Source organism: Octopus sinensis, linkage group LG4 (genome assembly GCF_006345805.1).
Source record: "Octopus sinensis linkage group LG4, ASM634580v1, whole genome shotgun sequence".
NCBI classification, from domain to species: Eukaryota; Metazoa; Mollusca; class Cephalopoda; order Octopoda; family Octopodidae; genus Octopus; species Octopus sinensis.
Genome location: NC_043000.1, coordinates 119765928 through 119791505, shown reverse-complemented (window position 1 = coordinate 119791505; position 25578 = coordinate 119765928). Strand labels below are relative to the sequence as shown.

The following is a 25578-nucleotide window of genomic DNA, read 5'->3' as shown; positions in this document are numbered from 1 at the left end:
TTATAAGGCAGCAAGCTGGCAGAAGCGTCAGCGCGCCAGGCGAAATGCTTAGCGGTATTTCGTCTGCTGTTACGTTCTGAGTTCAAATTCCGCTGAGGTCAACTTTGCTTTTCATCCTTTCGAGGTTGATAAATGAAATACCAGTTACGCACTTGGGTTGATGTAATCGACTTAATCCCTTTGTCTGTCCTTGTTTGTTCCCTCTCTATGTTTAGCCCCTTGTGGGCAATAAAGAAATAACAAAATAATGCATGATTTGTTGATCCATATTGATCTCGTATGTTTCTAAAGGCCAGTGAGATCATGGACACAGACAATTCCTTGTAAAACTGACCAAGCAACAGGAAAAAATCTCAGTCAGTCTCTCACTGACTTTTGCATTACATATGCAAACCAGTTTGTGTGGCCTTTCTCTTGAATGTAGCAACAAACTACGCTAATCTCCAGTCAAATTTCTCACATCATTATTTGCAGTAAATCTCAGAAGTTCAAACATTGCTTCTTTGTTTCCAACCTTCCTGCCAACATTTAATGGTTTTAATGGTCTAACTGTGTCTCACTTTTGGCACACAATTCAACAAAATACCTATTCTTTACATTGAAAAAGGATTAGAAGAACAATAGCCAGTAAATAAATCGCAGACCTCGCTCTTATTACAATAACACTAGTTTATTTTGTATTAAACTTCTTAGTGCAGCAGATGTGACTATTATCTCAGATTTAATAGAAGAGAAACACAAGTATCTGAGTTTTCTTAGAAACTGTCTCAATTATATTTTGTTATCTCTTTTAATGCATTTATCTGAAATCTCCATTAAATTTGCAGTCCTTTACTGAATTGCTTGGCTTGTTTGCTTACAAATTCAACAATTTAAGCAGATCAATCTTGACATTCTAACTGCTGACGTTGTTAATACTGTAATTATTGCATATTAGATTCATACACACCTTATTGACAAAGATTAACCGTACACCCAGAGGATTTTTAATGTTTTGATAACTGACTGTTTCTCTAATACAGAAATGTATATGAGTTACATATAGATTTCATGTGTAAATACGACACCTCACACTTGCGAAAATAAAGTTGAGATTTTGCCATGTTTATGCTTTTCTCAAGAGCAACAGTGATGAAGATGAAATGAAATAGCTTCATCCGAGGACTGAAACCAATTTACAAACTCAATCAGCTGGGAGCTTACCTCTGTCACAGGGCAAGTCACCTGTATTATGATAAATATATGAAAACAAAGGGAACATATCTGCTAGAAGTAACAATATTTGGGGAATTGTTTTTGTTTTTAAGGCATGAAGTTCCCTCTCCCTATCCCTCCCCCAAGATACCTACCTAAATATTTGGGAAGATGCTACAATGTGGGCCATTCCCAAAAGGGAAATCTCTCCTTCTCCTCTAAACCTGTTAACTGTCATTCTATTGCACTCATTTCGAACACTTCAAAGATGATAGAAACAGCCATTGATAACACTCTTCCCCAACACCTTGAATCTCATTCCTTTCTCAATAACTTCTAATACGGTTTTCACTGCAAATACTAAACCATACCATCACTGACAATACCCTATAACCAATACATCTACTCAATATAGCAAATATTCTTTGGACGTGCTCTAAGATGTTTATATGTGTGCTGCTTACATACATATCAACCACATCATCATCATTTAACTGGCATGGGTTGGATGGTTTGACCAGAGCTGGCAAGCTGGGGATCTGCACCAGGTTCCAGTCTTGTTTGTCATGGTTTCTACAGCATTGGCATCGACCATGCTCAAATGGTTAGTTAGTTAGTTAGTTAGTTAATTTGGCTCAAAAGCAAATAGCAAGGCCATGTAGGGGGACATGGAGTTAAGTACAGGGTGGTGTTCATGTAAAGAGTTCAGGCCACTTGAGGTCAAGGGAGGCTTTGAACAAAGCGGTCGTCGGCATCTTCACTATCTCGTCTGGCAGCTTGTTCCATGGATCCGCAACCCGGACGGAGAAAGCTCCTCTCCTTCGATTGAGATGAAATCGTCGCAGGTAGAGCTTTTCGGAATGACCCCGCAGCCGACGCTCTGGAGCAGGAGTGAAGAACAGCTCTTTCGAGAGGTTACACTTTCCGCTTATGATGTTGTGGGCGAGAATGAGATCACCACGGCGGCGGCGTTTTTCAAGAGAATAAAGGTCGAGCGTCCTCAGCCTTTCTTCGTAGGACAAATTTTTGAGACCATGAACCATGCGGGTAGCCAGCTTCTGGACTCTTTCGAGATGCTGTATGTGTGCTTTTTACATGCCACCAGCACCAGAGCCAGTCAGGCAGCACTGACATTGGCCACAACTACGATTTCGCTTGACTCAACAGGTCTTCTCAAGCACAACATATTGCCCAATGATTGAAGGGTACTTTTAAATAATATAAGCTGCAGGCACAGCGCTGTGGTTAAGGCGTTCACTTTGCAACCACCTGGCTCCAGGTTCAATCCCATTGTAATTATAATATTACAGTACTATTTTATTTTACCTTTATTATAGTCAATTATTCTTGATATATCAGATACAGTTTCTTTGTTGCTAAAATTTAAACTTAGGTAGCAACAAATATGTTCACTGTATCCATATATACTCATACAGACAACATACAGAATTGAATTGAACTGGATTATACCATATACCAAAAATGCACTCAAATACAAATCTTATAGGTTTTGTTTATGCATTGTACACATATCGAAGCCTGGTATCAACATGGAGATTATTCTAAGTCAACTATACAAGTAATTCATTTCAATACAGAATAACTGTGTTTCATGTGTAAGTGACTAACTGGATTACATGGAGAATGACAATATACATACGAATAATGTATATAATGATATTATATTTATATATTTGTATGTGCATATATATATATATATATATATATATATATATATATATATATATATAGATATATATATATAGATAGATAGATAGATAGATAGATAGATATAGATAAATAAATAGATAGACAGATAGATAGATAGATAGATATACACATACATACGTGTATATACATATATATTATACATACATACACAAAAATATATACATATATGCATGTGTACACACAGACACACACACACATGAGAGAGCAGTGAAGAAAGGTGCTTAAAAAGCTAGAATAAAATGTTGAAACTAGAAAATGGTAATGCAGACTGTCTTAACATTCTGAAATAGCTCCCAAAAAGTATTGAAACTCATGTAATACCAAAACCATCAACCAATGACATGTCTTCAAACCATGTATAAAATACTAACATCCAATCATTACTGACTCTACACATATCTTCATGATGGATAACAAGATATTCCCCAGTGAACGGCAAAGATACAAATGTGGCTTGTATGGGTGCAAAGACCAGCTTTTAACCAAGAAAATTATTCTAAAGGACTGCCACAAATGACACAATTTTTACATTGCATGAACTATAAGAAAAAAAAATGTTTGATAATCTGCTCCATGGATGGATTGAGAAATACTTGGAAATATATAAAATCTCTCTGGTTATTGGTAATTTTCTGTCAAATATAACTCTCTGGATTCAGAGGCAAATACTGTGAACATCTGTGAAATTGATATGAACTGCGGCATTTTTCAAAGTGATGCTCTATCACCAATTCTCTCTTACATAGCAGTCGTTTCCCCAAGTTAGGTGCTAAATGACATCAGACATGAATACAGAATATATGACAGATCAATCAATCACCTCCTTTGATATCAATGATCTGAAGCTTTTCATGAAAGGAGATCAACAACTGGAATGGCTTTTAATTACAGTAAGAGAATTTAGTGGCAATACTGAAGTGGAGATTGATCTTGATAAAATAACGTTCTTGACACAAGGAAAGACAGTGTTAATACAAAAACAAAGGAAAGGCAAGAGAAGTCAGTAATTATAGGCTTATTACATGCTTACCATTGCTCTAAAAATTATTAACTGGCCTCATTTTAACTGGTGCTCCATCGGTTATGATGACAAGGGTTCCAGTTGATCCAATGAACTGAACAGTCTGCTCATGAAATTAAAGAGCAAGTGGTTGAGCACTCCATGGATCGTGCATATTTTTAAAGTAGTTCTCGGGGAGATTTATCATGAGACAAAATGTGATAAGGCTGACCCTTTCAAATACAGGTACTACTCATTTTTGCCAGCTGAGTGTACTGGAGCAACGTGCAATATAGTGTCTTGATCTGAGCTGACATCTCCTTCGGTCATGACTGACCGTGGGATAGCACCTAGAAAGTTACCCTCCGAGGCACAGTCGTCCATGCATACCAGCCTCCCCTCTCCACACCACCAGTGTTATCCAAGGGAAAGACAACAGCCAATACAGCTTGGCACCTGTGACATCGCAACTCATTTCTACAGCTGAGTGAACTGGAGCAACGTGATATAAAGTGTCTTGCTCAAAAACACAACATGCAGACTGGTCCGGGATTTGAACTCACAACCTCACGATCACAAGCTCAACGCTCTAACCACTGAGCCATGCACCTTCACAGTGTCTTGATCAAGGACACAACATTCCACCAGGAATCAAACTCACAATCTTACAACCCTGTGTTAAATACCCTAACCATTAAGCCATGCACCGTCCCCAACTGGCCTCATCGCAGATGAATTATATAAGCTTTCTGGAGAAGAAGAATCTGTAAACAGAGGTAGAAAAAGAATGCATAAAGAAATCACAAGGGAGTGCTGGTCTATTGTATATCAATAGCATAATGCCAAGTGAAGTATGAGTAAGAAAGAACTTAGCTGTGGGTTAGAAAGTAGATAATAATAAACCATGTTGTTGGCTAGAAATGCTAGAAGTCAATGAGGAGGAGGAGACAACACCACCGCCACCACCATCATCATCATCATCGTTTAACATCCGCTTTCCATGCTAGCATGGGTTGGACGATATGACTGAGGTCTGGCGAACCAGATGGCTGCACCAGACTCCAGTCTGATCTGGCAGAATTTCTACAGCTGGATGCCTTTCCTAACGCCAACCACTCCGAGAGTGTAGTGGGTGCACGAGGGCCAGTTAGATGGTACTGGCAACGGCCACGCTCAAATGGTGTTTTTTATGTGCCACCTACACAGGAGCCAGTCCAGCAGCACTGGCAACGACCTCCCACGAATGTTTTTTTTTCACATGCCACCAGCACAAGTGCTAGTAAGGCGACGCAAGTTAAGATCACGCTCAAACGGTGTTTTTAACATGCCATCGGCATGGAGGCCAGCTTGTTGCTCTGGCAACGATCTCACTCGTATGGTACACTTAGCACTCCACTAGCAACGAATGCCAGTCACCGAGTTTGATTTCGATTTTTATATTTTTAGAAGAGAAATTAAAAAAGACATGGAGGGGACAGGTGGAGCAGACAGATTGGGAGGGTTGGCTTGAGGAAGGAGGACACCCAAAACCGGGTGATATGGTGAGATGGAGTGAGAGCGGCTGCTGTAGGAGTGAGGTATATCCGGCCACCCCTGTTAATGGTGACAAACCCAGAATGAGATTATGGGAAATTAGGAAGTGTGAAAATATAGAGGGAGATATTTTCAGGTACACTCACTCACTCTCTCTCTCTCTCTCTCTTTCTCTCCATTATTTTTCATGATTGCATTAATTTTTATGATAAGCATATTGAGAAAATCCAGACTGCTAAAACCAAGATGAAAATAAATTATCAACTGTATGTAGATAGACAACCTGAAACTATAAATCAGAATTGGAAAAAATCATGCAGTTTGGGGTGAATAAGTGTGCAGTTCTAATTCTGAAGTAAAATTGAAAGATTAAATATGATGGTATCATAGGATTATATCATTAGATCACTGAGAGATAATGAAGAATACATGTCTTCTAGGAGTGCTGCAAGAAGATAAGTTAGTGTGAAAAAAAAAAATGAAAGAGAGATTCTAAAGAATACAAGAGAATGATTAGAAAGGTGTTCAAAACAAAACTGAATGGAAGTAATGTCATCAAGTCAATCAATATGTGAGCCATACCTGTGTTGAAGTATTCTGCATCTCTTCTAAAGTGGATAAAGACAGAACTACAGGAATTAGATAAAAGAACCTGGAGGGTACTTAAAATGCATAATTTATACCACCCTTAAGTCATATTGATAGACTTTACAAGAAGGAAAGGAGGCAAGGCGAGATGGCAAAGGTCCGAGATGCCTGGCACCTTGCTGTACTCAAGAAGACCCATGCCTCCATAGCAGAAGTGTCAAGCCCAATCCCTCTGGTGAAGAGGGTCAGCCTGAAAGGGTTCTATGCCAGTACCATATAAAAGCATTCAGGCAGTGTCACACAAAAGCACCCAGCACATTCTGTAAAGTGGTTGGTGTTAGGAAGGGCATCCAGCTGTAGAAACCATACCACAACAGACTGCAGCCTGAAGCAGCTCTGGTCAAACCATCCAACCCATGCCAGCATGGACAATGGACATTAAATGATGACGCTGATTATGATTATTCCTTCAAATGTAATGCTTATTTATTCATATTATTTTGAATTAATTATGTATTACCACATAGCTTTGAGATTTTGAAAATGTGATTGTTTATTTTTAGAATGACATTGTAGGATAGATGGGAGGGGCCAGATCTGGATGGTTTGAATATAAAGCAGGTAGAATATTCGGGCTGGATATGGCCAGTTTAAACACAGATTTGAGAAGTTATGTTGTGCAGAGTGAAGAAAGAATATTATCTCCAGCCAGAAATATCCAAAAAGTCACAGAAACAGTGAGAAAATTCAAAAGCAGAAAGAAGATGGACAGGACAAATAGATGCAAAAAGACGGAAGTGATGAGCACAGAATGCAGTTGATAGATGGAAGCCCTGAAACAAGCTTAAGTGGTAATCACAGTTATATCACAATCATTAAGAGTAAAAAGGGTATTTGCTTATAAAAACACCAATTAACCCTTTCGTTACCAACCCAACTGAAACTGGCTCTGGCTCTGTAGTACAAATGTCTTGTTTTCATCAGTTTTGAATTAAAATCTTCCACCAAACCTTAGTCAAAATTTATGTTCCTTACACTGGCTGAATGACAACTAAGTTATTTTACTAAATTCTTTGTTATATTTAGAATTAATTAAAAGAAACAGAGAGCATCTGAAAATAAATACAGTAACAAAGGGGTTAAACCATCAAGGAAGGGAATTTTGTTGGGATTTTTTCTTCACTGAAAAATTGTTGGAAAACAATATTTTTTCTTGAAAAATAATGAAAGATTTTCAACTTCAAGTGCTCAACTGGTACTTATTTTATTAACCTTGAAAGGATGAAAGGCAAAGTCAACCGATATTAAGCAACTAGAATCCTTCGATCACCTCTATCTATGCCACATCATTCGTGTCCGATGGCATCACTTTGTCTCTAACAATTCGGTGCGACACCAGTGCAGAATCACCTCCCTCCGACAAGCCATCCTAACGAGACGTCTGCGTTGGCTGGGTCATGCCCTATGTCGTCAACCAGGAGAATTCATCTATGAAGCAATTGCCCCAGCTCCCCTTCAGGGCTGGCGAAAGCGATGTGGTGGGCAATGAAAAACCTGGCTGATAACAGTCAAGGCTGATCTAGAACCCAACCTAGGCCCCCATATCTACGGCGTTCGCCGCTGGAATAAGGAGTGGTTGGAGATCACGTGGCCGTTAGCCTCAAATCACCAGGCCTGGTCGGCGTTTGTGAGAGATGCAACATTGGGGATGAATGAAGCCAGCTCAACCCACCCCGGGTGAATGCTGTCTCAAGTCAAGTCAAAGTCGACCTCAAAAGAATTTGAACTCAGAACGTAAGGCTAGATAAAATGGCATGAAACATTCTGCCAGCTCACTGCCTTATAGGGGAGGGTTACGAATACTGATACAGATAAGTGACACAGATGTATCACTATGGGAGATTATTGGGCAAAACAGTGTGAGTAATCATAAAACCAGCCTCCACCCATCCTGATAATGCCAACTGTGAAGAAGCCCATCTCTAGAGGCCAGAGAAGATAATGAGAAAAGAAATTAAAGATATCAATACTTTTGAAAGCTGTCGAGACATTCAAGGCTAATTCTTGAGAATGTTGAAAGCATAGGAACAGGTTGTTGTAACACTGGTCACTCACATAACAAACCAGGCTGTGCAACACTGCTATTGCATAAAACTAATAAAGCAACTACATGGTTAATTATTATGAAAGTAAGCGATGCGCTAAAGAAAGAAAACTGCAGGAATCCCACACTAATGGACTAAGTAATGACAATAGTGCAACCATTCATAAAGCAGGATAATTGGGCCGTATAAAATAATATGTACACAGGGCCTTATAAAATGTTATACCAATGCCTTACAGATACTATATACAGTAAAACAATTACAAGAACTTAAAAATCAATAAATGCCTTTTATTTATTTTTTACTAATACAGTTGTCCTATTATATAGTATATGATAATTGTCAGTATACAAAATATCTCTGGATATGTTTATACATGTGTGTTTGTGTGTATATATATACATATATATATAATAGTGTATAAGAATTTATACATGGAGAGGAGGCCACCATTCCTCCTGTGTATAAATTCATATATATAAAAAATATCTATGTCTTCTGACTTTTATTATGCATCCGAACCACCGGTATAAATTATCTATTTAATAATTTTTACCCATGTATGCATATATATATATATATATATATATATATATATATATATATATATATATGTATGTATATATACATATATGTATGTATGATTTTATATTTGTATGTAAATATATGTATGATATATATATATATATATATATATATATATATATATATATATATATATATATATATATATGTGTGTGTGTAAATATATATATATTTATATATATATATGTGTGTGTGTGTGTGTGTAATTGTGTATGTGTCTTTGTACCTAAGCCATCACTTGACAACCGATGTTGCTGTGTTTACGTCCACATAACTTAGCCGTTTGGTAAAACACTCCGGTAGAATAAGAACTAGGCTTACAAAGAATAAATCCTGAGGTTGATTTCTTCGACTAAAATCAGTGCTCCAGCATGTCAGCAGTCACATCACCAAAACAAGTAAAACAATAAAAAAAACTATGCCATTTTAACCTCGTGCAACGCCGGGTATCTCTGCTAATGTATACACACACACATATATATATATATAAAATACACTTTAATTGAAATAGAGTTTCCCCAAAATTAAACATCTGCTAATATAATATATGCGAAAACTAATTTCTGTGTGTCAGTGTGTCACATTTTAACCCCTCTCTTACTATTCAATAACACTTCCTCATGCTGGGGTGTGAGTAATATTAGGCATAGAGGTGGTGAGGGTGGTGGTGAAGACACAGAGAGAGAGAAAGACAGTAAAAGAGAGTGAGTGAAAAAGAGACAAAGAAATTTAGGGAGAGTTGATGATGTTTTATTAAAAGTAGTAGTTTTGATGGAGGTAGTGGGAGTAATAATAAGAGAGAGAGAGAGAGAAAGAGGGAGATGAGGTACAACTTTCCTGGACAGAAATTTCTGTGGCCAACATACTGAACCAACGACTGAACACTCATTTTTGGTTTATATTTTGGCTTTCTTTAATACATACGTGTGTTTATGTGTGTGTGTGTGTGTGTGTCTGGCAGCTTTTAAGCTAGTATACAATAAGTCTGAAGATGGAGAGATTCAATGGATATAAATTGATTTATTAATTATTTAACATTGTCGACTTACTGGCACCTGTGCTGGTGGCATGTGTAAAAAGATTTGAGCAAGGTCATTGCCAGTACCGCCTGACTGGCCCCTTTGCTAGTGGCACGTAAAAGGCACCCACTACACTCTCGGAGTGGTTGGTGATAGGAAGGGCATCCAGCTGTAGAAACATTGCCAGATCAAGATTGGAACCTGGTGCAGCCATCTGGTTTGCCAGCCCTCAGTCAAAATCATCCAACCCATGCTAGCATGGAAAGCAGACATTAAACGAGGATGATAATGATGATGACCTACAATCGTTTCACTTTGCACCCAATTTAAATTACAAAACATATATAATAATATAAGTTAGCATTATATCATTATATACGTTTCGTAATTTAATCTGCTGTGAAGTGAAACAATTGTAGGCAATGTTAAATAATTTATAAATTAATTTATATCGATTAAATCTCTCCATTTTCAAATTTATTATTAATAATATTTGATGTTTTATAATACATTTGTTCAAGAAATATTTCTGTATAATATAATATATTAAACCAGGATATCTTGGATAAAACTATCCCTATTGGAGGTTCAAGTATCCTCATAGCGAATATATATATACATATACATATTATATATACATATACATATTATATATATATACACACATATATATATATACATATTATATATATATATATGTAATATAAGTATGCATGCATGTATATACATATCTATGTATATGTATAAACATGCACACATACATTCACATATATTTTTCAATCAGCAGAAGTTATAAAGTGACTCAAGCTTCTATGTATATTTACATTATATATATATATATATATATATATATATATATATATGCACACACACACATATACACACATGCACAGGTTCTATTTTTCCTGTCTGTATTACCAAACTTGCACATATGTTTGTACATACGTATTCACGTATATACACATACATGTGCGCACGCACACAGATTATTAATCCCACATTCATACTTTTTTTTGGTTTGATAATGGATGAGATTGTAAATGATAGAAAAATAACACCTTCCTAGAAGGTCTTTTGAGGAACGGATTTGGCTGTTCTCTAATATTTGTATAATTCTACACAAAATGTAAAGGCAAGTAATATGATTTTCTTTTTTTTTTTTTCATTCAAAAGTTGAATATTTATTACTTGCCTCTGTGATAAGATATTGCATATTTTCAGTGTATTTTGATAAAAGTGATTGAGTGCAATTGCTAGGAGAAAAGTAAATCCTTAAGCAATTCACACCACTGAAACCAACAGATGCGTACAGGTCTTACTTTTTGATAGACTGCTAGAGAAACATGAGAAAAGATAAGATGCCAGGAACTTTTTTCTTTTCAATAGGAAGGAAACAAAAAATACAAAGGAAAAAAATGAAAAAATATTTAAAAAAGAATAGCTAACAAATTAAGAGTTTAAACTTTCTACAAAATAGATTTATAAAAAGAATTACTAGAGTGAAAATTCTAAAACTATTGATATCAGAATAAATAATAAATACAATGGAAAACGTCAGAAATACCAAAAGAAAATAATTATTTTATAGAAAATACTGTCTTTTTTTATATAACAAGGAAAGACATACATAATAAATTGCTGGAAATCTAAGATTTTCCTATATATTTTCTATTGTAAACTAAGTTGAACACAGGGTAAATTTTACAGATTTCATAAAAGAAAAAAATTCGACTACAGTTTTTAAAAATTTTTTTTGGTAATTCACCTTCATTTCAGTGCTAGATCAAGTATACTTACTTCATATCCTATGTTTCATTCTTCCTTTACTGGTGCCACATCCATGCTGGTGCCGCACCTGTTTTGGGTGTTATGTAAGTGTTTGTGTCACATAAAAAGCACCCAGTACATTCTGTAAAGTGGTTGGCATTACGAATGACATCCAGCCTTAGAAACCATGCCAAAACAGACAATGGGATCCTGGAGCAGCTCTCCGGCCCACCTGCCCCTGTCAAACCATCCAACCCATGCCAGATGTTAAATGATGATGACGAAGGTGCTATACTAAATATTCAAACAGACTGGGAGGTGGGATCTATAGCACCAACCTGGTTTCACTTCAGCAAGTGTCATTCATTAGAATTTGAAGCTAGCACATTCTACAGGTAATCTTATCTGTCACCAAGTGGACATCTAAGATCTTCCTCAATAATAAGGAATTCCCTTCATCATTGATGTGGATGGAGTCAGTATGTTATCAAGACAATAGAGTGCTAGATAATTTATGGGTTTAAGGGTCCAAAGTTCATATCCTACCACCTAACTTTCAATGCAAATACTGAGCTGTATATAAGATACCATCATGTAACAATTAATCAATGAAAATGAGCCACATTAATAAATATATTATTTTATTCTTTTTTTTTAATTTATTTATTTCAGTCGCTGAATGGTAGCCAGGATGGGGCCCCCTATTAAGGATCTGAGTCAATCAAATTTATGCCAGTATATTTTATTTTAAGTCTAGTGTTTCTTCTATTGCTTTCATTTTTTTTTTCACACAAATGACACCAATGCCATTACACTCTCAGAGTGGTTGGCATTAGGAAGGGCATCCTGCCGTAGAAAACCATGCCAAATCAGACTGGATCCTGGCACAGCCTTTCAGTGTGCCAGCCCAGTCAAACTGTCCAATCCATGCCAGGTTGGACAACAGACATTAAATGATGATGATGATGAGATATATATATATATATATATTTCTTTACTACCCACAAGGGGCTAAACACAGAGGGGACAAACAAGGACACACAAAGGGATTAAGTCGATTACATTGACCCCAGTGTGTAACTGGTACTTAATTTATCAACCCCGAAAGGATCAAAGGCAAAGTCAACCTCGGCGAAATTTGAACTCGGAACATAATGACAAACGAAATACGGCTACGCATTTCGCCCGGCGTGCTAACGTTTCTGCCAGCTCGCCACCTTTACGTATAAATATATATATATATATATTGGCTTGCTCACTTAGCCAGCGGGGTGACGTCATGTGACCAGCAATGTGTAGCAACATCTGATAGCCTGGTCAGTCACAGTGATCACGGTGATATATATATATATATATATATATATATATATAGGGAGAGTTTATGAAAATAAACAAAAGACGAAGACAGGTGGTGTACAAAACAAACAGATGTATTAGTATAATGCTCAGGAATAGAAAAAGTCTTTTACGTTTCAAGCCTACGCTCTTCTACAGAAAGGGACACAGAAAAAACAAGGAGAGAAAAAAATGTATATATATATATATATATACATACATAAATAAATATATACATACGTACATATGTATGCATGTAGAAAGAAATGGCATGGCTACTATATGCTTATGTATATATGTGTGTGTGTGTGTGTATATATATATATATATATATATATATATATATATATATATATATAACATGAAATATTCAGCTCTTTAAAGTTTATACCCAAATAACAACAAAATAAATATAGAAATAAAAACTTTATTTTTTTTCTTTCACATAAGCTTCTTAAAAGCAACAAAAAAAAAAGGTGGAGAAAAAAAATTCTCCTTGTATTTCTTTGAAGTTTATTACTAGATCTTTTGAATTTTCACTTTTCCGAATTTCTCTTTTTTTATATTTCTCTCTATATATATACATATAAATTTTTGGTAAATTCCCTTGGAAGCAAGAATCTCAGAAATGGTTAACATATATTCTGTTGACCACCTAGCTCCGAGCATCAAACAACCACCAAACAAAAAAAATTAAAAAAACCAAATTAGATAAATAACTAAAAATAAAATGAAAACATTGTTAACCCTTTTAAAATCAATATCTGCTCTCAAGGAAATTTAATGCCAGTTATATCGGTTATATATCATCGCTATCATGATTAGATGGCTATGATGTTGTCAAGGAAACAATGTAGAGTGACAAGAAGAGAAATTAGATTTTGAGTCAGATATTTTAATATCTCAGTAACAGAGTTCTATTCTGTAGAGTTAAGAGAGTTCGTATCTCATAGGTGCAGGTGTGGCTGTGTGGTAAGAAGCTTGCTGCCCAACCACATGGTTCCAGGTTGAGTCCTACTGAGTAGCATCTTGGGTAAGTGTCTTCTATAATAGCTTTGAGCTTGTGAGTGGATTTGGTAGACAGAAACTGAAAGTAGCCTGTCATATATATATATATCATCATCATTATCGTTTAACTTCCGCCTTCCATGCTGGCATAGGTGGGATATATATATATATATATATATATATATATATATATATATATAGTGTGTGTGTGTGTATATATATCACCATGACCAACCAGGCTATCAGATGTTGCTACACATCGCTGGTCACAATGCGCTTCGCATTGTTTTAGCCTTCAAATGACGCCACCCCGCTGGCTAAGTGAGCAGGCCAACAGAAGAAAGAGTGAGAGAAAGTTGTGGCAAATGAGTGCAGCAGGGATCGCCACCACCCTCTGCCAGAGCCTCGTGGAGCTTTAGGTGTTTTCACTCAATAAACACTCACAATGCCCGGTCTGGGAATCGAAACCGCGATCCTAACCACTGGGCCATTGCGCCTCCACACACACATATATATAAAATTTTTTCGTAATGAGATAAAAAAACCAAGGCAGTGTAGAACATTTATAAATAGGTCTTTCAGCTGTTTCTAAGATATTTATTATATCCCTTCATCAGAGACGATGTGAGAAGATGGTTAAGCAAAACAGCTGTAAGACCTTCTATTTATAAATGTTCTAAAATCTACACTGCCTTGGGTTTTATTTTATCTCATTACAAATAAAAAAAATTTTTATAGACACATGCTGATATATGACCTAAGTTGGACCCCTTATACACATAATCACCAAACCTGGAACTCAAACTATGGTCTATCCATAGCACTTATTCAGCATTACCTGACACCTTTGGGTCTCACTGACACCATTACCTCTCACAACCTCTACATACATATATATATATATTTATATATATATATATATATATATATATATATATATATCATGGCACTGTCAGTTACGATGACAAGGGTCCCAGCTGATCCGATCAACGGAAAAACCTGCTCGTGAAATTAACGTGTAAGTGGCTGAGCATTCCACAGACACATGTACCCTTAACGTAGTTCCCAGGGAGATTCAGCATGACACAGAGTGTGACAAGGCTGGCCCATTGAAATACAGGTACAGCAGAAACAAGAAGAAAGAGTGAGAGAAAGTTGTGATGAAAGAATACAACACAATTCTCCACCACTCCCTGCTGGAGACGCATGGCACTTTTAGATGTTTTCGCTCAATAAGCACTCACAAAGCCCGGTCTGGGAATCAAAACCACGATCCTATGACCACAAGTCCACTGCCCTAACCACTGTGCCTCCACTATATATATAATCATCGAACAATGGAAATGAATGCTCAACACCACATTGATGGATATTATTTCTTTATTTGTGAATTAAAGCTACCATTGGTTTCATGTTAAAAAAGTAGTAAAAGATCCTAATGTCTGAACAATTTTTCAAGCTGATCACATGGAGAAAGGTATTTGCCTCCATTTTGGAAAACAGTCTCGTTTCGTTCATGGGGTTTCCCATAAAATCACATAAATAAAACAATGAATGTCCTTTGATTTATTGATTTATTTATGCAAAATTATGAGAAACCCCATGAATGAAGTGAGACTGTTTTCCAAAATGGAGGCGAACACCTTTCTCCATGTGATTGGCTTAAAACAGTGTTAAGATGCCAAAGTGCTTTCCTACTTTTCTTAACATAAAACTAATGGTAGCCTTAATTCACAAATACATATATACATATATTTAAAAAGTAAAAGGGTCAAAAGGAAGAATAAGTATGGTTAGGCAGTTTTTTAATCGCTACAAATGTTTGATACATACAGATCTTTGTATATACAGGATTTAAAGTTGAGTCTAAATTAAATTATTTAACGATTCACCTGTATAAGAAGATATATATGTATCTCCTCAGGCGATACTCAGTTACTGTCTCCATAAGCAAAATTTAGATTTCCATGCTACAACATCCATGGCTTCTTCTTTGAAACTAACAAATGCTGACGGTTTCAATTTGCTCGGTATGAGTGTGTTATCACCTTCGACATGAGCTGCAATGTGCACGTTGTCTGTTTACTTATTCAGTTTCAACATGTTATTCTGCACATGCCAAACTGTCCCATTACGCAAAATACATTCATCCATTAGCTCATACTTATACAATCACTTACACACCGATATACCATACATCACTGAGTGTTTCCATACAAACACACAAACACATTGTATTGGGTTGGCGAGAAAGTAATTTCAGTTTTTTAGGATGAAGTAAGTCCTTTTGTTTTTCATACAAAGAATGGACTTTAGCCCCTTAATGGATCAATTATTTTGACATGGCGTTTCATTTCAGAACATATTTTTTTAATTTCCTTTTTTAATTATATACACTGTGTTAATTACAAAAAAAAGTTTTTTATCTTGCTTCCTTTATTTCTTATGATAGAAATTAAAATGTACTTTTACTCATTTAGATTTAAACGAGTTAACTCAGACATTGAAAAAATACATATAACTTAACTATCTTATAAAAAAATCTTTGATTTTTTTATAAAATGTATTACTTTTAAGTCAAAAGAAAATTATAAAAAAATGAGATAGACAGTTTATTTAGAATGATAATTTTTAAAACAAGGAGTTACACACAAAGTTATCTTGCAGACATTACACATGTATCTGCTTTCTCTTCAAATCTTCTTTCCTTTGGCGTCTCTCTTCTCTGTGCATTTTGCACACTGTCTTGTAGGGTTCTTTTTCTTATCACTTGGTGTTATTTCCATGGGAAAGTGACCAGCGGGGGCAAATCTTGTTAGATGTGGGATTGATGATGGTCTTCCTGGTTTCGTGGGAGGCAATAAGGGCCTATATTTTTCAATAATCTTGGTGATTATTTGCATTCTAAATTTCAACGGTTTCATAACAGAAGCTGAAGTTTCCAAAGTTTACAAAACATAAGAATTCCAGATAGCCAAAGCCATCAAATGAAAAAATACTTTTTTATAATATTTTTTCCCATGTTTCCTTATGGTGGGATAATTGACAAGATGCTGTTCAACTATATCTACTCCTCCCATCGTAGAATTGTAGTCACTGACAACTTTTGGTTGGTTCTTCACCCCTCTTCTTGTCTGAACTTCTTCTTGGGCTGGATTATGAATAGTCGAAAGAAACGTGACCTCATTCTTATCCTTCCATTTCAGTATCATAACCTTTCCTTGGTGACAAGCACTAACCTGATCAGTCTTCAATTTGCTTTTCTTTATTCCTTTGGGACCTCTTTTCTATTTAGTTGCAAAGTTCCATAAACATCTGTTTTATTTGCAATCAACAGATCAGCCAATTGGGGGCTGCTATAATAGTTGTCAATGATCACGCAATGACCCTTATTTAGCAAGGGCTTCATCAAGGTCATGACGACTTGTGAAGAAATAGGGAGGTCACTAAATTCAGGATCAAAACGAGTACCTTTGCCAACATACAGGCATAGGAGTGGCTGTGTGGTAAGTAGGTTGCTTACCAACAACATGAGTATGGGTTCATTCCCACTGCGTGCCATTTTGGGCAAGTGTCTTCTACTATAGCCTCGGGCCGACCAAAGCCTGGTGAGTGGATTTACTGAAAGAAGCCTGTCGTATATATATATATATATATATATATGTATATATGTGTGTGTATATGTTTGTGTATCTGTGTGTGTCCTCCCAAAATCGCTTGACAACCGATGCTGGTGTGTTTACGTCCCCGTAGCTTAGCGGTTCAGCAAAAGAGACCGATAGAATAAGTTAGGAAACAAAGAATAAGTCTTGGGGTCGATTTGCTTGACTAAAAGGCGGTGCTCCAGCCTGGCCGCAGTCAAATGACTGAAACAAGTAAAAGAGTATGAGTATAAATTATAAAAGACCATACATAGCCACAGAGCATAAAATATTTTATTCCAAATTGTGAACGTTTGATTGGAATAAACTGAACCCAGGCAACTCTTCCTTTATAAAGCATGAGAGATTCATCGATTGTTACATTTTTTCCAAGGCTGTAAAAATTTTGAAACTTCTCTTCTAAGGCTTGGGTAAATTTCGTAGATATAGCAAAGTTTGGGGTTTGGATGAGTTTCTTGATCAAACGAATCATTGTTCGTAAAATGCAAGTATTCTCGAATCTTCTTGTAACATCGGTATGACATTGTATTTGCAAATATTGGTGTTTCAAGCAAAGGATCTTTGCCCTAATACATTTTCTCCTCTAGTTTCTTGACAATAACCATCAACATTTTCACACCAAGAAACATCATCATTTCAGGTGGAGTAACAGGCTCCTAATTTGATGTTTTACTCTCAGCCATTCTGTTCATTTTTTTTTGGCATATAAGATCCAAAAGAGATTCATCAAAATAAAGTCGAAAAAAATCTAGAGGATTCATAGAACTAGGATCTTGTTCCAAATTTATGTCTGGTTTACCAGTGAAAGGAAATGGAGGTGGAGGAGGAGAATCAGACAAGCAATTGATTTCGTGCCATGCACGTGCATCTATCTAATTATCTTCTTGTCATCTTCTGAAAAATGCTTAGCAGTATTTCATTTGCCATTACGTTCTGAGTTCAAATTCTGCTGAGGTCGACTTTGCTCTTCTTCCTTATGGATTCGATAAATTAAGTACTAGTTGTGTACTGGGGGTCAATCTAATTGACTGGTTCCCTCCCAAAAAATTTTGGGCCTTGTACCTAGAGCAGAAAAGAATATATGTAACTTCAATAGCTGAGAGAGACCGAGTTAGCTACGAGCTGGATATGAACTCAGAAATCCTAGGCAGCTAAATTAGATGATATAAAACATACAACACATCCACTGTCTGCTGTCCATGCCAACCGCATTGACCTAACCTCATATTCTACTAAAACATGATATATTTGACAGATTCTTATGGCAATTCCTACTGGAACAATTTCATAGAAACAATACAGCTTCACTCTAAGCCAAAAACTGCTATAGGAATAGTAAAATTACATCAACAGTATCTAAAGTATAGTTTAATCACATCAACTCCACTTCAATTCCACACAGAGGGAAACTCGGTCCAACTATCTCATCATTTGTCCTCACGTTTATACAAGAATATTGGAAATAAAAAAAAATTAACAAAAACAGTTAACTATTCAAAGCAGCACCAAGTTTTGGTAAATAGCAGATGCTAATGTATTTAACTTTTGAAGAATGTCAATAAAACACATCTGGCTGGATATCAACAGATAAACAGAAGTCGAGAGATGTGCATTAGAAATAGGAGAATGTTATGACAACAGGTGTATGTATATGTGTAAATGCGCAAACATGCATATATGTATATGCATATATTTAAGTGTATGTATATATGTACATCAATCTATCCGCCTATCTATCTATGTATATATAAAGATATTTATGTATATATAAATATGTTTATGTGTGTGTGAGTGTGCAAGATAAGAATGAGTATGAGATAAAATAAATGCGTGTGTGTGAATGCGCATGCATATCTAAGTACGTGCAACTGTCTGCTGCAACGCTATTGTGATGGATGGCTGCTTGTAAGAGTGCACATATGAATGGGCATGAGTGATTATGCAGGTGAATATTTGTACATGCATAAGTACACATCTATATGCAACGTCTCTAACAACATGTGTGAGTGTGCATAAATGCAAATGATATACATACATACATACATATATATAAGAGCACGTAGGCAAGTGACTAAGCGTAAGTATATCTATTACTGTAAAATGCACCAGGATGTATAGACGTATGCGCAGATGCACTTGTGTGCAATTGTGATTGAGTGAGGGGGAAAAGAAAGCACGAGATATATTTTCCGGCACATAACGGATTATTACAGAGAAATGGTAGGCTGACATTGTTCTGCTTGCCAAAAACTTACCCAAATTAATAGGGCTGTCAAAGAAAGCTAAAGGCACCTTCACATGCTGAGATTGTGCCAATGCAACATAGTTTCATTTCAATAACTTTTACATGCACGTATATGCATGCATATAAATATATATATATATATATATATATATACAAACACACAGACACATATATATACACACATTTTGATACAGTTTTACATATACATATTCATATTTACACGTAAGCGAAAATATATATATATATATATGCACATACATATATATATATTCACACAAATATATATATATATATATATATATATATATATATATATGCACATACATATATATATATTCACACACACACATATATATTCACACACACACACACACACATATATATATATATATACTCACGCACAAACATGTATGTACAGACGCATATTTCTATATTTATAAGAGCATGCAAGAATTAGATCATAACATTGGCCAACCAATGAATTTCAATGGCATCTAAAGCAGACATGCATTTATTGGATATGGAGAACTTTTATCATTTATCGTTCAAAGTCTAAGTACAGTAATAGCAGCAGCAGCGATGGTGGCAGTGGTGGTGGTAGTAGTGGCGGCAGCGGTGGTGGAGGCGGTAGTAATAGCAGCAGCAGCAGCAGCAGCAGTAGTAGTAGTAGTAGTAGCAGTAGTAGTGGTAGCAGCAGCAGCAGTACAACAACAAGCCTGATTCCTTGATGGTGATCCAATTCAGAAACAAAATCTGGCAGACTTCTGGCCACCACCACTCTAGCATTCCCGTCCTATTACTTCATCTCTCCTTTGCTTGCTTTTGCTGTGTCCACCCACCACAAGCATTTAAGTCCGGTTTTCGCCGTATTGACCCCCTTTTTGCTGAACAGCTAAGTTACAGGAATGTAAACAAACCAATATCATTTGTGAAATGGAGGGAGATATTCCCTCGTTCACACACACATGCTCATAGACACACGATGGGCTTTTATATAGTACTGGTCCAACGAATTCACTCACAAAGCATTGGTTTACCTGGACACAAACTCAAGGTACCATGGAGTGACACTAAATTACATGGAAGTAGAACACACAAAACAAGGTATATATATCCTCAATTTGGATGTATATATCATCATCATCGTCATCGTTGTTGTCATCGTTTAATGTCTGCTTTCCATGCTGGCATGGGTTGGATGGTTTGACTGAGGACTGGCAAGTAAGAAGGCAGTGCCAGGCTCTAATCTGATCTGGCAAGGTGTCTACAGCTGGATGCCCTTCCTAACGCCAACCACCCTAAGAGTGTAGTGGGTGCTTTTTATATGTCACTGGCACAAGGGCCAGTCAGACAGCACTGACAACGATCATGCTCGAATGGTGCTTTTTATGTGCCACTGGCATCAGTGCCAGTTAGGTGGTACTGGCAATGACCACGCTTAAATGGTGCTTTTTACGTGCCACCAGCACAGGAGCCAGTCAGGCAGCACTGGCATAGGCTATTGTTATGGTCTCACTTCACCCGCTGGGTCTTCTCAAGCACAGCATATCTCCAAAGGTCTTGGTCACTCGCCATTGCCTCCATGAGGCCCAACATTTGAAGGTTGCGCTTCACCACCTCATCCCATCAGTATATGTGACTGATGCCTGTGTCGTGTAAAGCACCTTGCAAGTGCTGAGACCTTTGGTAATGTGCTCTTGCTAGAGAAGACCCATCAAACCCAGTGAAATCATAGTCATGACAGATACTGGTGTCATGCCGGTGGCACGTAAGAGCACCCACTACACTCTCAGAGCGGTTGGTGTTAGGAAGGGCATCCAGCTGTAGAAACTGTGCTACCCCTCAGTTTACCAGCCCTGGTCAAACCGTGCCAATCCATGCCAGCATAGATAACGATGATGATGATATATATATATATCAATTGAAATACACAACTGAAAGAGCTACTAACAGTTTCATGCTATTATGATACTTGAACAGGCATATTTATAAAATACGCTGTGTATATATTTCACAATATGCCTGTTCAAGTACCATAATAGCATGAAACTATTAGTACCTCTTTCAGTTATCCTCTCTGCCAAAGAGCATAGGCCCGAAACATCAAAGATTTTCCATTCTTCCCAAGCATTAAACCAATACACCTGCTTGTTGTTTCTACACCTGTCTTCATCTTATGTTTTCTGTAAATCGGACTACATAATATTAACCCATTACCATGGTGAAGTTCCTGAAGTAGATCCAACGGAGGTGAACATACTAATCAACTTATATCAGTTTATCTAAATTATTTATTAATAAAATTATATATATATAAATATATGTAAATATAGAATAGTGGTACAACAAGGCACCAATTTTTACTGGAAATAGCAGTCGACAATTTTACGACGCTATAGTAAAGCTTCACTGTATATATTCTGGCAAAGATGTGTGCGGGCAGCGAACATAAAAAATTTGCTCTTACCTCTAGGAAAAAGATTAGATAAATGGATAAGCCAGAATTGGATAATCTAGTACCAAGGTTTGAGACTCTTCAAATACGTTTGTTATCATAAATTTGATTAGTCTTCTTCAGTTAGGTTTACCTTGACAATATTTCAAATGTTGCTACATCAGTGCCAGTATACTTGACTGAAAGCCTAGCCATTAACAGAACCAAGAACAGTGAAAAAGTTTTCAATTAAAAAAATCAAATATTGCAATACAAATGTATTACTTATAGATGGTATATCTAACAACATCAAGGTTAAAAAGTAAAATGGAATTCTTTTCTTTACCTTGTATTTGTGTCAAGAATTTGATTTCTAAAGACCTCCTTGCATATAGCACCAAAAGACTGCACCAGAGCACCCTGTTCAGTATCAGGGTATGTTTCTGAAAAAGACCAAAGAGGAAAGGCATCAAAAAAACATCATCCGTCTTGCATCAAGATAAAATCAAAAAGTACAAAAACCATAGTTGAAATTCTCAAATATGTGTTGAAGCTATCGAGGCAGAATGTTGAGAGAAAACCTCACTGATGCAACTAACTGATATAAATATGTGTTGAGTACACTAAATCAGTATCAAGACTACCATGAGAAACTATTATCAATGACTACAAGTATGTAAGTAAGTGTTACCTCTTAAGCCCAAGGATTCATACGGCTGGTTACCTGGCTTCTATGGTGTATAAAGTGACCAAGATCACAAAATTTGCCCTGAACCAAGATGTCAATCTGTCATTGGGTTAACCATTTACAGCTTAGTGGACTGGAGCAATGTGAAATGAAGTATTTTTCTCAAGAACTGCCCAGTCTGGGAATTGAAACCACAGTCTTGCAATCCAGAGTACAACACTAACTTCTAGGCCAGTGGTTCCAAAACTTTTGTGGGCTGCCGCCCCCTTGGCACCAGGGCCATATTTCTAGTACCTCTGCACCAACTCACTACCACAAACATAGACTACTTTCTGCAGCAAATTCAAAGCAACTGCATTTCACAAATAAAACTTAACCTAATTGACCCATTATTTTGATGTTTTGACATTGATCTCCCCCTTTTGACCACACCATTATTGCACCTACTTTTCTTAGGAAGGACTGGACTCTAGTGGTGCCCCTCAGCTTACCAGCCCTGGTCAAACCATCCAACCCATGCCAGCATGGACATCAGACGTTGAATGATGATGATAATATATATATATACACACACAAAAATTCTATAATTATAAGCATAGTTATAATTAGGGTTCAGCAAAAATAGCTTCACCACATACCAAAATTTAGAAATAGCAATTAAAATACTATTTCACTAGCATAAGATATCTCCCAGACAGTAATACTCTCAACTCATGCAGGTAAAGAGAAAAAATAACAAATCCACCTGGCTATGATTATTATTATTATTATTATTATTATATATATATATATATATATATATATATATATCAATTGACATACACAACTGAAAGAGCTACTATGCTATTATGATACTTGACCAGGCATATTTATAAAATACACATATTTATAAAATACAATATGCCTGTTCAAGTACCACTGGATCTTTCCACTTCCTGCTTTGGGAAACCTTGTTCTAGGCTCTGCATCTTTGCATTGAGGACTTCAACAGGGATATAAATGTGTTGGACCCACTGAGATGGTGCTAACAAAAAACACTAATGGAACCAGGGTAACATCCTTCAGATGTTAGCCAAACCATCTCCTCACAGACTGATCTGTTATCTTGTACTTGTTTTAATCATTGGGCTATGTCCATGCTGGGGCACCCCTTGGAAGGGTTTCAGTCAAACAAATCAACCCCAGTTCTTATTTTTAACATTATTTACATTTGACGGATATTTGTCCTCATCTTGTTTGTTGTTAACACGTTTCAGCTGATACATCCTCCGGCCTTCTTCAGGTGTCTCGGGGAAATCTTGAACCTGGGTTCTCATTCCTAAGGTATTTTGTGATGTTGTTGTTATTATTATTATTATTATTCAGTAGTTTTATTTTTATAGCGTGCTTTCACTTCACTACCGAGCGCAGCTCTGTGTGCCTTGGGTATGTGCTATGATTTGTTGTGATGCTCTGATGGTTATTGTATGGAAAGTGTTCTGCGTAGGATGTGTGCAGTGCCTAGTAGTGCAATTTTCTGTATGTTATATGTGTTTGTAAGTCCTGGTGTTTTTGTTATGTATTTGTCTGAGTATTTTTTTATCAAGCCTAATGCACCTACTATGATAGGAATTGTTTCTGTTTGTTATTATTATCATTATCCTTATTATTATTATTATTGTTGTTGTTATTGTTATTATTATTATTCAGGTGAATGCCTGGAATCGAACTCGGAATCTTGGGGTTAGTAGCCCGCACTCTTAACCACTACACCATATGTATTATCTTATTTTTAAGTCAGGTATTTATTCTAAATTGGTTTCATTCACCAAACTGCTAAGTTACAGGGACATATGCAAAACAACACCAGTTGTCAAGCAACAGTGGCGGTGGGGAACAAGCACATGCACATACGTAGCCTAGTGGTTAGGGTGTAACAAGTGGTGGTGGTATGCTACCGCTGTTTCAACTGCAGGAGGCAGACGTGGTGAGGGTGGTGGTGCTGCTGTTGCTAGAGGTAGAGACGACATTGGTGGTGATGGTGGTGGTGGTGTTAGTGCTAGTGAAGGTAGAGGTAGTGGTGATGATGCTGGTGGCGGTGGTGGCAATGATGATGATGATGATGGTGGTGTTAGTGCCGGTAAATGTAGAGGTAGTGGTGGTGATGGTGGTGGTGCTGAGGACAATGATGGTGGTGGTGGTGGTGGTGGTGGTGTTAGTGCTGGTGGTAGTGGTGGTGGTAGTGGTGGTGATGAATATGATGATGGTGGTGTTAGTGCTGCTGATGGTGGTGGTGGTGGCGGCGGCAGCGGCAATGATGATGATGGTTGTGGTGTTAGTGCTGGTAGATATAGAGGTACTGGTGGGCGGTGGTAGTGGTTGCGCTGATGCTGATGACGATGATGGTGGTGGTGGTGTTAGTGCTGGTAAAGGTAGAAGTAGTGGTGTGGGTAGTGGTGGTGTTAGCAGTAGTGGTAGTGGTGGTGATGATGGTGGTGGTGGTGTTAGTGCTGCTGAAGGTGGCAGTGGTGGTGGTGCTTGTGGTGTTCATGCCACTCTTGCTAAGCACTGATTATAAAAAAAAAAACACACACACACATCCCGCTCTAACTCACAGAGGTGTGATGCTTCAGATGATTGAGGCCTGAGGTGGTGAAGCATCGATGCATTTAGACAAGGGGTTCAGTCCTTAATGCAAAGGTCAC

The 25578-nt window shown here is 36.9% G+C and overlaps 1 protein-coding gene across 1 annotated transcript in view; it reads right to left on the bottom strand.

Moving 5' to 3' along the window:
* The window catches only part of LOC115210623 (polyribonucleotide nucleotidyltransferase 1, mitochondrial-like), a 578459-nt gene that overhangs the window by 397067 nt on the left and 155814 nt on the right, over positions 1-25578 (bottom strand). The window contains exon 12 of the mRNA XM_029779226.2: positions 22553-22649. Coding sequence (XP_029635086.2) covers positions 22553-22649 — 97 coding nt within the window. The remainder of the gene's footprint in view (positions 1-22552; positions 22650-25578) is intronic.